The following is a 15,762-nucleotide window of genomic DNA, read 5'->3' as shown; positions in this document are numbered from 1 at the left end:
GATTTGAACTTCCTGACTGCAGGCCTGGAACTCTATCCACTGTACCACCTACCTGTTCTAAAGGCATTTTGTAATAACTATCAGATAGTTGGTAAAGAAGATGAGTTAGCTCTGTGTAACAGCAAGTACCCTAGTATTCCCAGAATGACTGCTAGCACAGGTTCTTTGATCTGCTTTTCTAAAGGAAAGCAAGTCAAAAGGGGTTAACAATCTTACTTTAATCAAATATATATAATTCACTTAGTTCAAGGGAAAAAGTCAGCACCCTGAACTTCAGAAAATACAAACAGAAATTACAAGCAGACAAAAAATACAGACAGAGAAAATAACACAATTCAATTCAACAGACAGTTCTTCTAACTAGCTAACCATTACATACATATGAAGTTTGTTACCACAGAGAGAAGCACCAACATCTGGGTTTTCAAAGCTGGGGGGCTCAACCCAGAGTCTCATTTGGCCAAATCACACAACTCTTTGCATAAGTGAGCCCCAAACCAAAACCTCACCTCAGAGTATATATATAGCCTTGTCCAAAGTCAGAGGACATCACAATCTTTGTGACCCACTGCCTAATTACAAAGTAACAAAAGGTGTGGGCCTTCCTGAAAAACAAGCCTCCCCTAAACAAGCTTCTCTTGCTGGGCTCCAAGTGAGACCCATTAGGGGCAGGGAAGATCTTCAAATTCCCTTACCATTATGCTCTGCTATTAGAAACCCTGACAAAGTAATTAATTTACTTTAGAATTCAACCTTCCTATTCCTAATCTACTCTACTTGCCTTTTGGGGGCAGTTTTTTGGTCTAACTTTTCCCCATTTAAGATGGTTTATCTTTGAGCCAGTGTCTCCTTGACTGATATAAGAAGGTCTATAAGGATCTCACTTTTTCTGTTATGTGTGGTGCCTGACTTATTTAAATGTTCAGTAAATGCTAATGGACATTGACAAAGGGTACTCATTGTATCTTCAGATATGTATCCTAGACCTGATATTGCAAAGACTCATACATTCTAGTTCAGAGTTTAAAGCTTGCATCATAGTTGATTAGCAGTGCTTCAAATTATAGGTTTCTGCTGTTTCTTGAACAGCCAACCCTCAATTATATATGCTGGGGAGAAGGTGGCAGAAAGGGATAGAAGGAATAAATAAAATCTGGCAGGCTATTTAAGAGAGCTTCATTTGATTCATTTATTTTTTATCTCTTTCAATCACCACATTTTTTGCAGCATGTCTGATAAGTAACAATAATAACTAAGTTTCTTTTCTTTTCTGGATCACCTTCAAATGTTGCTGCTAAGAAACAATGAAATGACGAGAAGATGAGCAGATGAACAGAAAAAGAATATCAATGGCAAAGGGATAAATACAACTATTTGATTGACAGCTGAATAATACAAAACCAACTCTCATTTTTGCAGATCCAATGCACTACAATTTTCAGACAATGAATACCCCACCTCCACACACCCCCCAACCAAAATCATCTTAAGTTGATGTTATTTTGAAAAGCTATGATAAACTTTATAGACTAACCTTGCTGGGAATGTACTTTTCTATTTTCTATTCTCTCCCTAAATAAAGAATACATGCTCCTCCATTGCTTGCTAGAATTTGAATTGCCTTCCCAATAACAGATTTTCCTTCAGTTGGATAAAAGTGTCAAGCAGCATATTTGCAATTATTAATGCCCTCTGTAGAATAGATGCTCCATAAATGCTCTCTCCCTTATCAAAGTTAAAGACATACAAACATTATCAGTTCAAAAATATCATGTCCAAAGGGAACTCACACTGACAGACCTTACCAATAGCATAAGTAGGGCAATACTTGCTAGAAAATACCTAAATCCTAAAGGAGATGTATGTTTCATAGGATGAGTCAAATTATGTTGTTTTCTTTGAATTTAAGGAAAAGTTAAAGGGCAGAAGGCAGTGAGCCATGAAAGTCAGTGACAGCTGCTTTCTCTAGCTACCCATCAAAGGTTGGAGTCTGATTCTCTTTGACCAACATAGATAGCTAAGGATAGGGAGGTGTCCCTAGGAGCCAACACACTGGAGAACTGGGCGGGTCTTCCAAGCTGATCCCTCAGAAAACCTCGTGGTCCCTTGAGCTCTGGCATCAGAACAACAGTACTGGCACCAAATATACCTCTGCTGCTCTGAGCTCTTTTCCTCACTGCCTAGAGGCTCTGTGTCACCTTTGCTCCTTGCTTTACAGAGGAGGAAAGGGAAAAGCTTTTTCCCTAAAGGAAAAGGATCAAGGGAGGAAGCAGAGTGGGTGAACAAGGGAGAAAAGGGAGGGGAAAGAGTTTCTAGGAGTTCTGCAAGTTATACTTATCTCTCCTGAGCAAAGTCGGAGCCTCATATTCAGGACCATGGACAGCGACATCGGCAAAGTTCTGGGGCAGATTGATGCTGCAGCTTTTCTGCACATCTGGCAGCGTTTTGACGTTGATGGTAAGTGATCAGTATGTCACGATGGTTGTAGGTAAGGACACTGACTACAATTTTTCTGTCTGTATTTGGGCATTGAGCTGTGGGATTTTTTCATCTCTGTTTTTCTCTCCAGCTTTGCTGATTTGAGAGTTGTCTACCCCAAGTATCTGAAAGTAAGCCAGCATAAATAAAGGGTAGGACAAAGAATCATTCTAGGTACCAAGCAAAACAGATAAACTGGGACAAGTTCTTAACATTGTGGAGTGGAAAGAACATTAGACTCAGAGTAAGATGACCAGTTCTGCTACTTAATAACTATGGTTTTGGGGCAAGCCATTTCCCCTCTTTGAATTATGGTTTGCAAAATGATGGGTAAGGCTAGATTATTTCTAAGGTCTCTTCTTGCTCTAAATCCTAGAGTACTGGGCTATGGATCAAATTGTAAAGGGCTCTACATGACAGATTAAGGTGGTTTCTCTTTTCAGTATAAACTATATTATCTGAACTTAAGAGCTGATTATCTAAATAAAATTAATTTTCCTTCACAATTCCATCATTATTTTCCCTGGCACTATTATTTCCTGAATGACACCTTTATTTATTTATTTTTTAAGCAATCGGGGTTAAGTAACTTGCTCAAGGTTACATGGCCAGTTGTTTTTGTGTGGGTGCTGAGTATCTGAGGCCGGAACCAATCCCAGGTCTCCTGACGCTGAGGCTGGCACTCTTACTCACTGCACCACCCGGCCACCCCTAAGCAATTGGGGTTAAGTATCTTGCTCAAGGTTACATGGCCAGTTATTTTGTGTGGGTGTTAAGCATCTGCACCCTGAACCGATCCCAGGTCTCCCGACTCTGGGCCAGCGCTCTTACTCACTGCACCACCTGGCTGCCCTAACACCTTTATTTTAAATAAACATTTTACTGAATTACAACAGAGGCTTATTATTAATTAAAATGAGTATTACAAAGGAAATGGAATGAAAATTGTGTACTAAATTTTAACTTGCAGTTTCTACTATAACTATTGATCAGTTTGGGGTTCATTACAGTAAAATGCTTCCCTAGTGACTGAGATCCATTGATCTAGGTGTAATCATGCCTTGCTAAAATTCCCTTATTAAGTAGTTTTTACTTCCAATTGTTTATAAACTGTGGGGGGGAAGAGCTTGTTTTCATGCTATCATTTCATTTCTATATCTTAAATATGAATGGTAGAGTTGAATTTAATTTCAATTGTTGACATAACAAAACAACAATCTGTCCAAGGGAAATTTACAGGTTAAAAAAAAAAACTTGTATTGTTATGTTATTCTTAGGCAATTTATGATATCTATGTTTGTTTTTAGATAATGGGTACATAGAAGGGAAGGAACTTGATGATTTCTTTCGTCACTTGCTGGGAAAGATGGGTACTGAGGTAAGTACTTGTTCTTTCATTGCATTTCAAGATGAAATTTACAAATCCCAGAGGCTAATGTTCTTTTATTCTCATTAATCTTGCCTGACCTGTTTTTTTCCTCGATGAAGTATTTTCCCCCTCTCCTAGCAACAAGGTGGGATTTGGGCAGGTTTTATAACAGATGTAACTGTTGCGTTAAATATTGTGGTTCCTAGCTCTTGGTAACAGTTGTCACCTGTCTGAAGGTCATAACTGAAACAATAAAAAAGCCCTATGTTTGGAAATCTACTTGGCTATCTCAGTGAATGGGTGTAAAGCCAGAGACAAGGCTTCAGAGTCTTACTCTGAAGGTGGAAGAGGTGTTGATTGGTCTGGGATTCTTTTGGACCCCTTCCTAGCATGCACGTGAAAAGTTATTAATTTGCTTTGTAAAATCAGAAGGGTTTAGCATTTTATAGTGTAAGAAATTTGGTACCATGTGGACAAATAGTGACATAATTTACGGGAGGGAAGTGTACAAAAAAGGGATGAAATCTTTCCATGCCGCAGTGAAAAGGAAGTACACAATGTATGTATTTCTGTCACTCTTTCAGTTTCTGCCTTTATTATTTTTAATAAAAAGTACATAAATATTTCTTAGGAACTGACAGAGCAGAAACTATGTTGTGCACCCCCTCCTTCACACAGTATAAAAAGATCTAAAAATGTATAAACTTTAGCCAACTTATTCCAAGTGTCTAAGTCCTTTCCTGGGAGTAAAGGATGGAACTTAGGGAAACAAATGAACTCTTTTAGGCCATTAGGGAATTGCTTAGCATAGACACTAAAGCTGTGGGAATACATAACACATGCTCACACACATACAAACACACACACTATAATTGGTGAGGGTGTGGTCAATGTAGCCTTTGCTACTTGTTTTGTTTATATGGAATTAGGAAACAATAAAGTTAGAGGTTGTTTTTATTCTTCAAATTGTTGAACCAAAAACATTTTTAAATGTTTCCGGTCTCTGGGCATGAAGGGGAAGTACCTAGGATGAGAAACTGCTCAACTCTGGAAATGAAAGGTATGATGCCAGGGCGGAGCATTGCAGGAGTAGAAGGGGGCTCCAGGCTAAGGATCATGTGGACATAGTCTGCTCACTTCTGTTCATTTTTCACATTCAAACTCTTCAGGATTTCTAGCACTGCAGATAGTACTGGTGGGTGTATTTGGTGTTGTCCTCTGGGTAACCACCACTTCATTTCCTATTACCCTTTACTCTCAAGTCTGTAGGCTGTGCATAAAGCACATTGAACTATAAAGCATGTGTGGGTTCCTTCTATCCTGAGTCTTGCATCAGAAATCTGAGCAGACTCAACAATGACTGTAAGATGCCGGCAGCTACTCTGGCAAACTACCTAGTGTCAGGAGTGTCTAAGAGGCAGCTCATAGTGGCTGGGGAGATCTGATGGTTAAATTTTCAGTTTGAGCATTTCCACTCTGGATTGGAAAATGCTATAAATCTGAGCTTGGTTTATTGTTTTCTTGATTGTCTAGACTTTATAAAGTGTTAATAATTCAGTTTGAATGTAAAAGCATGTCAAGGGTATGTTTCTTTCCCCCAGAGAGATAGTTGTTAAACATTTATAAGCATACTTCATCTTAGCATGTACATTATAGTGCCTACTTTTCTTTGCAAAATCAGATGAGTACAACATTATATAGTATTATAGTATGTGGACAAACCCTGACATGGAATGAAATGAACTTATGGGAGGGACATAAAAAAAAAGGGATGAGACCTCTCCATGCCACAGTGATAGGGAAGTTAATAGCTACTACTCAGAAAATCCAGCTATTCCCTTGAGGTTTGTTAACAACTTCTGAGTTTAAAATGCTAACTCAAAAATTAGAACTTGAGACCTATTTAGAATACTCCTTGGTTTGATATTTAATAGCAAAGTGAGGGAAGCTTAAGTTTAAACAAATGAATTAACTTGAGATGTGTGATGACCTTATAATATGGAATGCAGAGGAAACATGGTGATGGAAAAAAGGCCTGTTACAAGCCAAAGTGCAAAATTTAAGATGTTTGAAAGTAATAATCCAGATGAACCATGTCTCTGTAGCCCAAGTAAAATAGTGCAGAGCAATCCTCAGTGTCTCTTCATTACTCTCTGAATACCAGGCATTTGTGCCCATTTTCCTTGGTCAAAATTTAAAGATTCAAAATCCCTCCCAGGAAACCATATAACATTTGTTATCTTTCACTTTCTTAAAATGAATTTTTTTCATTTTTTTCACAAATTCAAATTCACAATTTCACAAAATTAAAAGTGAATTTTCATGATTCACCTGCCTAAAGTAAATTTCCACAATTCACTTTTTCTCAAAGTGCTTTTATTCACAATGACCTTGTGAGGTGGCAGAAGCAATTATCTTCACTTTCCTCATATGAAAACTAACCCTCAGAAATTCTGTATAGCCATAAATCACAAGATATCAGAACCAAGACTTGAACTTGTGTCTTCTGACTCTAAGATCAACACCCAGGACCTGGAGGTATTTGCATTTTATCTGAAGCACATTCAAGATCCAAAGAAATGAGCCTCCAGAAATATAATATGTCAGACTAGTGTCATGTGTACATCATATCATATCGTTCTGCTGTGTCACACTGACTCTCACCTATTGGTGACTTTGTGACTTTTTTCTAAAGCTATTGACCTAAAGGGGAGCATGGGGCAGCTAGATGGTACAGTGGGTAGAGCAACAGGACTGGAGTCAGGAAGACTTGAGTTCAAATCCAAAGTGAGACACCTAATCGCTTTGTGATCTTGGGCATGTCATGTTTGCCTTAATTTCCTCATCTGTAAAATGGGAATAGTAACAGCATTTTCCTCCCATGGTGTTTGTGAGGATAATATTTGTATAGAACTTAGCACAATGCCCAGTATATAGTAGGCACCATATAAATGTTAGTTGTCATTATCATTATTAGTGGCACAGTTCCAGGTTGACCCAGTGGGAGCATCATTAACTTGGCCCATTTCTTCATGGCTACATAGCCAGTAATCCATGTGCTTTAATGACATAAGGATCAGTTTTGTCCAATTTTCTTCCCTCTCCAACTTCCATGCTTGCCACATCATCACAATGAATAGTGTCTGGGTGACCTGGCACCAAATAAATACTTATCAATAGGACAGGAATGTTAAAGAGCCCTTTAAACTACTACTATTAATATACAATTAATATATTTTTGTTGTGTCTGCTTTCTGATCGATTTGTGTTTCTGCTTAATGAGCAATGAAGTATTGCCTCCAATTACTGTTGCTTTTTAGCACTGAGATTGTAATAGTGGGAAGTAGCTGAGAAAAAGTAGAGGTGAGCAAGCCCTTGAAAAATTATTTCTGGGTCAGTTGGTAGTGAGGAATGTTCTAGGATGTCTGAAAGCACAATGTCGGGTCAGACAATGCCAGAGGAAAAACTACCTGTAATTAAATACTGCTCATGAACCCCCTAGAATGGGTCCCCTATTGGAACCATAAGCCTCTCCTACTTTGTGTTTTTGCTTTCTTTTCTCAAATGTTGTAGTTCACTTCTTGACCTGACCAAGGTCCTACAATGCAAATTTGAAAATATCTGTTCTTATGACCATGGGAGATTCCCATGGATGGAAGCCATATTTTCTCAGTATTCTTAACCGTCCCTAATGTACTGTTACAGAAACTAAGTAGGGTCCAGGTTCAAAGTCACAATGTGTAGGAGAAAAAAGAATGAACTTGAAGGTTAGTGCTAATGAAGGCAAATGGGGGTGGGGTATAGAGAGTATCACTAAGGGGAACACTACTGCAATAAATATTCCTTTTGCATATATGTGTGGTAGAACCCACAACCACAGCACTAGAGACTAGACATTGAATCTCTAAGGGAGCAAAACCTAATGGTGCTCTCCTTCCAAACAGGTGAAATAAAGAATTAGGAACATGCTCTCAACATATTTTTTTAATCAGTGATTTGTGATTAAGGCATGGATGGCATGTTTATGAAATTTATTGATGACATGACACTGGAGAGGATAGTTAGCATATTGGATACCAGAACCGGGATCCAAAATGATCTCATGCTAGAAGAATGAGCCATACCTAATATGACAATTCAACAGGAATTAAGATAAAGTTCAATGTTCTAGGTGTGTCCAACTCTTTGTGAACTCATTTAGGGTTTTCTTGGCAAAGATACTAGAGTAGTTTGCCATTTTATTCTCCAGCTCATTTTATAGATGAAGAAACTGATGCAAACAGGGTTAAGTGACTTGTCACATAGCTAGTGTCTGAGGCCAGATTTGAAGTCAAATCTTCCTAACTCCAACACCCTATCCACTGTGCCACCTATACTCAGGTTCAAAAAATAATAGCATAGGTAATGAGTGCAAGCATTGTAACTAGACATTAAATTCTTTTGAAAGAGAGATCTGAGAGTTTTTGTGGAATGAAAACTCCTATGATCAAGTGTATAATGTGGTAATAAAAAGTGGTTTAATGCAATCTTAATCTGGATCCCACACTCCTATTCACAAATTCAAGGAAGGATCATTGGAGAGCAGGTTGTAGGAAGAATACAAATAAACTGTAGGGGTAGGGAACCTGTTGACTCAAGGCAACATGGGCCACACTTGAGGACCTAGAGGGTCACATGTAGCCTTGAAGCTGCAGGTTCCCCATGCTTGAGGTAGAACATAACAAAAATGGTAAGGGGACTCAAAATTCATACCATACGAAAATTGTCTGAGGGAACAAATGATAACTATATTTAAATATGTGAAAGGCTGTAATGTGGAATAGTATCACATTTGTTTTGCTTGGCCCGAGGGGAGATCTAAAAGCAATAAGCAAGAATTGCAAAAAGGCAGATCCTGGATCAGTAGAAGGAAAAAGCTCCCTTCCCAATTAGATTTTGTCCAAAAGAAGAATGGACTGCTTCAGGAGGCAGAGTTGCTCATCACTGAAGGCCTTCAAGTAGAGACTGGTTGACTTATTGTTAGAAATTACATACAAGAGTCATTCTTGGGTATAGGTTGGACTATAAGATCTTTGAGGTTGATTTCAACTTCTGATTTTGTGACTATAAATGGAACCCACAGATTTTTTTCATTTTTTGTTTTGCCTTTAGAATGTATTTCTACCGGAACATACCCTTTCCCTGAAGAGCTATAATTTCATCTGATTCTCTTGAAAAATTTACAATCAATTCCTAGAAACCTAAAATATCCACATGAAAGCTGGAACCAATGGATTCTTTCCTTTCATCTCTCTTTGTGCTCTTCCTTTCCTTTTCCCAAACCTACTTTTATAGGCAGATTCTCAGATATCCATCCAGGATTGAAATGTAAGAGGACCTGCTATGGCATCACACATGAGAGTCAGAGGAGTCCTCTCTGACATGGGATCTCAGGATCTGATTCTATTATCTATGTTCCCTTCCTTCACCTTCCACAGGGCTACCCCTCAGCCATATGAAGTGAGTAAAGTTTACTCCTATCTTCCTACTTCCCATTTTAGCCAAGTTCCTAAGCAGATTTCCTGGCATCAAAGCCTATAGGAGGTGAGCTGATCAGGCATAAGGTATTACCTCCCATCCTTGAGGTATTTACATTTTATCTGAAGCACCATCACAGAGATCAGTCTCCAGAAATGTAATATCAGACTAATGGGGAAATGTTTGAGGAGCAACAGGCCTTCCCCAGTGCCCTTTAAGGTGCATCACCTCCTCATAACACATATTGGTAAGGGACATTCTGCCATTCTGACTGAACCAATGGCACACTAGAAAAGGAAATATGATGCTATAAAGGATTTCATAGACTTATAATTGGTTCTCTCAGGATGAATATTCCCCAAAACATTAGTCATTGGGATTAGTCATCATTTTCTGTTTCTTGGCTTATTAAGTTTGTGTTATTTTGAGAACAAAATTACTTTGTTTAATTCAGGAAATAGTTTTTGAATACCCACCATACACAAGAAATATTAAAAAATTTTAAATTAATGAAATACTGAGTAATAGAGAATCGTTTTAAGTAGGTTCTGTATATGTCATGTTCTAATAATTAAGTGGATGGATTTGATAGGTGTATTTAAAGAATTAATCTTTTCAAGCACCTTAGCTTAATCAGTTCATGTTTCTAAACAAATGGCCTGAGTCATCAATGTAACAGATGGTATTGTATTTGGCTAGAACGCATTTGATTAATGAATTCTGTCAATCATAAGTGAAAGTGTTTTGGGTTTTGCTCTTTTTTGAGTAGATAGATGCATGTATCTTATGTTGAAATGACATTTTCAAAAGTCTGAGTCATTTGTAGCTAGGCAGATAGATTCCAGTCCTCTGGGGTTCATTCCAAATATATTCATCATTGTTGACTGACTTGGCATTGATTATTGAGTCTCTAGACTGTACAAAATTTTCTTTCTTTTCTACTTCTTCTGATCTGCAGTTCAGACTTTGCAAGGAATTTTGTGAGCTGGTATGGAATAGGATAGGAGGCAAAACTGAATTTTTGTACTTGTTAGCAGGATTGGAAAAGCCTTGGTCAGAAGAAAGGCTTGACAGGACATTACATACACATGACAACCTTGGACACCAATATTATGAACAACTATATTTTAGTTGAAGAATTTTTAAATTGTTTGTTCTAAGGGCAGATTTTCCCCCATTATCATAATTAAAGATTTATTGTGTATTCATGGAGGGCATGCAATTCCCAAAACTAAGCACTAGAATCCCAGGAGTAACTCAAGGTAACTTTCCTAGAGCTAGATTATTTCTGTTCTTGATAGTGTTCCCTAATTCTTCAAGAATAATATTCTTCACAGAATTTTACAGTTAGAAGAGACTTTAGTGGCCACCAAGTTCAACCCATACCCCCCCCCAAAAGAATCCTCACAATATTATATCCGACAAGTGGTCATCAGATCTCTTCTTGAAAACCTTGATGAAGGGAGGGTCTGCTACCTCCTGAGGTGGTCCCTTCTACTTTGGACATTTCTAATTATTGGGAAGATTTTCTTCACCTTAAACCAATATTTGCCTTTTTTATAATTTCCATCAATTTTTCCTGACTTGATCTTCTGAAACCAGACTGAATGAATTTAATTCCTTTCCCACCTTTCATTACTTGAGAACAGATATCATTCCTCCATAAATATTCTCTTCTTCAGTCTAATATCCCCAGTTGCTTTTATTGATAACAATAACATTTATATAATGTTTTAAGGTTTGTAAAACATTTTATGTATCTAGCACAATAGTGAGTTACATACCATTCCAGTGAGGCAGAATGGTCACGGGTTGGTGACCTACACAAATTCCTCTACTTTACCTGCCATCACAGTTTGCCCTGGGCTCATTGCTCTGGAATTACTTGACTTCTCAATAGTGGAACTGATATCTCCCAGTGCTTCATTTTCAAGGAAAAAAAATCACCTTTGGTTCTAGTCTACAATTTCTTCCCACTAAAAGGGCAGTAAGGATGTATCCAATAGATATTATGAATTTGGCATAGAGCAGATCCTTTCATTCCCTAACAGAAACAAGATCACTATAAAGGTCACAGGGTACATTACAGAGTATTAGAACCCAATTCAGTAACTAGCTTTCTGGGAGGCCAATACTTAAGCCTTGTTGGAACACAGTGTTTGCAAGGCTGCTAATTAACAATTTTACATTTTCATCTCTGTACTTGCATTGTCTGATCAAACAGTCACGTGTGATCTTCTGGTTCTCTCTGTCTGTCTCTGGGGACCATCTGTTTCTGCTGCTATTGATGCCACAACTGTTCCAAGAACAGCCTAGGCTTGCTGATGCCCTCTACTTGGGTACAGAATGAGGGAAAAAAGAGTACCAGTTCCATTTTTAGCTCTAACAAGGCATTCGCAAAAGAAGGAAGACACAAGGGACCCACATGTGTTCAGACTTGGGGCTAAAGAGAGAGCAAACGAGCTATCCTCTCTCACATGACTCTCCAGAAAGCCCTGTTCCAGTCCCATGCTTCAAAGTTAGCAGGAAGAGGGGGCCTGAGGAGCAGATTGTCCATTTAGTGTATCCAAAGACTTCTGGCTCAGCAACCAATTAAAAAACTTTTCATCATTACATGGTACAATGCCCTGATTCATAATGGCTGACAGGAAACAGTGTACATATGCTCTCTGAAGTGGGGCGGGATGGAGAGTAGAGAAGAAATTAATGTACTTGACTAGAATGCTGATTGAGCATGTCCTAAGTGGGATCAGGTGCCACTAGGGGACATTACACATTTATCATCTCATTTGATCTTTATGACAACTCTGTTGATTCTACAGATGTGCAAAGGCAGCTGACATATCGATACAGAAAAATTATAAAGGGAGAAAAAACATTTAAAAAGCTCAGCATCTGGGACTGGCTGGTGTAAGAGCAAATAGTATTAAACACTTCAGTAACCATGAAAGCATTACTTTTTTTTTTTAACAGCACAGTGAAATTAATACTAACGATGATCTTTCCTTTAAAAAGAGGTTAAATTATATTCATCTACTCTAATAAGAAATATAGTTTTAGGAAAATTTCTATTTTAAGTGGGTTTTTTTTTTTATTGGCACTTCAAGAGGTACACCTTATCTGGAAAATCCACATATGTAGAAAAACATTCCCAAATGTGGTCACTTAAACGAGAACTTCTTGTATCTTGGCAATTAAAAAAAACTTTTTAGAAACCACTTCTATACTTGTAGATCTAAGATCATGAATTGTAAGGCACTTTGGCACATAAAGACTAGTTAATGTTTCTTTCTTACTCAGATAAGGGAATGCTTTAACCTGAGATAAAGTTTCTTATTTTCTTTTTGGAAGGAAATCAGATTCTGGGTATTGAGCAACTGATAAAGAGGTATCTTTAGTGAGATCCCACTGGATTCACTACCCCCCGGAGATAGTAATGGCAATTAAAGATTCCCCTGTATTGGCTTGGTTTTCAAATTGATTGTGTTAAAACCCAGAGCTTGTTAATCCCACCTGTGGGATGGACTTGTTGATGTGAAAAGAAAGTCCTGAACTGGGAGGAGCTGGTGACGTAGATTTGGAGAGATAAGAGAGAGGCGGAAGATCTTTTTGGAAGCAGCACCTCGTGGAGAGGGAGGCTAAGAGAATTGCTGGTGGCCGCTTTGAATTGCCCTGGACTTTTGAGACCTGCCCCCTGAGCTGCCAAGGACTGAGGAGACATGGCTGTTTTGCTGGTACTTTGTCTGTCTGTTTTGATGTTATTTTGCCAGATTTGTCCACTGGTGAAAGACAGTCCTTTTGCTGAAGAAGTCCTGGAACCTGGCTGTTCACTAAGAAGCCCTGAGACTGTCCTGCAGACAGAGAGTGAATACTGTCCACTGGTGAAGGACAGTGCTGTTGTTGCAGGGGTCTGGAGACTGTCCTGCAGACAGAATGAATACTGTCCACTGGTGAAGGACAGTGCTGTTGTTGCAGGGGTCTGGAGACTGTCCTGCAGACAGAGTGAATACTGTCCACTGGTGAAGGACAGTGCTGTTGTTGCAGGGGTTTGGGAGCCTTTCTGTTGGTTCAGAAGCCCTGAAGAAGGATTTTCTTGTTGTATGTTTACAGAAATCCTGGGAGAGGGCTTTGCTAATGTGTTCAGGGGTTCTAGGACTGTTCTACAGACAGAGGATAAATTCATGAAGGGACTGGCAATGTATCTTATGGCCTTGCTAAGCCTTGTCTCCCCAGGAACTAAGATTGCTGAGAACTTGCCTAGTGTCAAGATGAAGAAAAGACCTCCATTTGGGTATTAAGTGCTGTGTTTAAACTTGATGTAACTCTGGGGTAGATTCAATTGTGATCCAGGGGTGGGGAACTTTTGACCTTATGTTTGGAAACTAATCTCCATTTGAGAAGAGGGGCTTTGTGGTGGACTAAATGAAGGTATAGCCTAGGGGTGGAGAAGTATTTAGAACAGAGACTTTGTAATTGATTGAATGATTGGAAGGTCCTGGGGTGGGGTAGTACTTGGAGATTATTTAATCACATTTAGTAAATGCTGTATTTGGAATGATGTCATGTTTTGATCTTCTCTGTTCTTGGTTGGTCACTGAATAAAATGGAGAGCGCCTATGCTGGTATTCTGAACCTTGGGAAGTTGCCTTTCCTTGGCATTTCATTACACCCCCATGCAGTGAAACTTTTCTTCTCTATTGGATTTCCCTCTGCAAATCCTCCATGGCTGGATTTTTTTTTCTTTTCTGCCCCACCCCCTTGCCCATCCTTTCTTCAGCCCCAGATCTATCTTTCCTATTTATATGCTTTAGGTTATTTTTTCTACTCCTCAGTCAGACTCTTTTTCTTTTGAGTGTCCATGAGTGAAGAGAGCAAGTAAGAGATGAAAGAAGTAGGTAGATGGCTACCTACCTAGGTCTGCCATAGACAGTGAAGGAAAGATACATTGAGGGTGAGAGTCAAATAGGGAAATACTTAGTAAGCACATGGTACTGTTTGCAAGAGTGGCAAGGAAAAAGTCCTATGCCTCCAAGATAACAACTTATAGAGAAAGACAAGATGTAATATACTTAAAAAACTAGAAAATTATGTACAAGACACTGTTTAGTCAAGAAACAAGCATTAAATACCTTCTAGGAGCCCTGAACTACATTAGGTGTTAAAGAGGATATGAAAGTATTGGTTCCTGACCTTATGCTCATAGCCCAGTTGTAGAGAGAGTGCTAAAAGCATACAACACAATTAAGGACCATGTAAATACTTAGGGGCAACTAGGTGGCACAATAGATAGAGTGCTGGCCTGGAGTCAGGAAAGCTCATCTTCCTGAATTCAAATCTGACCTTAGATACTTTCTAGCTATGTGACCATAGACAAGTCACTTCACCATTTTGGTCTCAGTTTCCCCAATCTGTAAAATAAGCTGGAGAAGGAAATGGCAAACCACTCCAGTATCTTTGCCAAGAAAATCCCAAAAGAGGTCAAGAAGAGTCTAAAAATGACTGAACAAGTTCTGCTCTTATCCCTCCTGTCATTTTATCAGTTAGGGCTATGAGGGACAGGTGGGAAAGGGCATCTCCTATCAGGAGAATTACCCAGAGGCTGGTAGATGATTATAATAAGAATCTGAACCAGGTGAAACAGATGGCTATAGGGAACCTCAAAGTAGAAGTTGCTTACTGGTAGCGGCAGGGGGACAGTCTGGAAGTAGCAATGAGGAGCAAGAAGTATGCCTCCCTCTGGTCCAGTGTGTCCACATGGCATAAGATATGTGGCCCCTCCTGGAGATGGTGGCAAAGAAGGCAGTGCTTTCTGGAGAAGGGAAGTGGGAGTTGAGTAAATCAATCAAATCACTCCCACCCCAAGCATTTAAAGTAAGGGTCAAGATGCTAACCCCTGATCCTGTTTGTTTTCAGATGAGAATAACTCTAGACTTTTCACAAAGCTCTGTACCACTTTGAATCAAGGATGCCTCAAATAGGTGAGACAGGAAGTATGTTCCCATAACCCTTAGGAGTGTATATGAAAGGAGGACCTAGTTCAGAGCAGGGGAGTAACTTTGAGGGTCCAGCAGCTGAGAGGAAGGAGTAGGGATATCCAGAGTGAGTCAGAAAGAATTGGCAGCCCAAGGGTAACACAACAGAAATTTGAATTGAGGCTTAGAAGGGAGAGACAGGAAGGGAGATTGACCCAATAGGCAACAAAGTCCCATCAAAAGTTTCCATCATGCCCATTTCTTCAAGGACTAAGGGAGGTTCTGTGAAATGTCTGCTTTTTCACCCAATTTCCCTTCCTTGTGTTGTTATTGAGTCATTTTTCAATCATGTCTAACTCTTCATGACCCCATTTGAAGGGTTTTCTTGGCAAAGATACTACAGTGGTTTGCCGTTTCCTCCTCCAG

At 39.1% G+C, this 15,762-nt stretch overlaps 1 protein-coding gene across 1 annotated transcript in view; it reads left to right on the top strand.

The window, feature by feature from the left end:
• The first annotated feature begins 2,082 nt into the window (after positions 1-2,082).
• The window catches only part of SCGN (secretagogin, EF-hand calcium binding protein), a 73,620-nt gene continuing 59,940 nt past the window's right edge, over positions 2,083-15,762 (top strand). Inside the window, exons 1-2 of the mRNA XM_069094939.1 lie at positions 2,083-2,457; positions 3,786-3,856. Coding sequence (XP_068951040.1) covers positions 2,376-2,457; positions 3,786-3,856 — 153 coding nt within the window. The 5' untranslated portion in view covers positions 2,083-2,375. The remainder of the gene's footprint in view (positions 2,458-3,785; positions 3,857-15,762) is intronic.

This window comes from Petaurus breviceps, unplaced genomic scaffold (genome assembly GCF_028583685.1).
Source record: "Petaurus breviceps papuanus isolate PSGF00001 unplaced genomic scaffold, PetGlider_PUasm1.0 224, whole genome shotgun sequence".
Classification (NCBI taxonomy): Eukaryota; Metazoa; Chordata; class Mammalia; order Diprotodontia; family Petauridae; genus Petaurus; species Petaurus breviceps.
The sequence above is the reverse complement of the archived record's forward strand: the minus strand, read 5'-3'. Positions and strand labels throughout refer to the sequence as shown.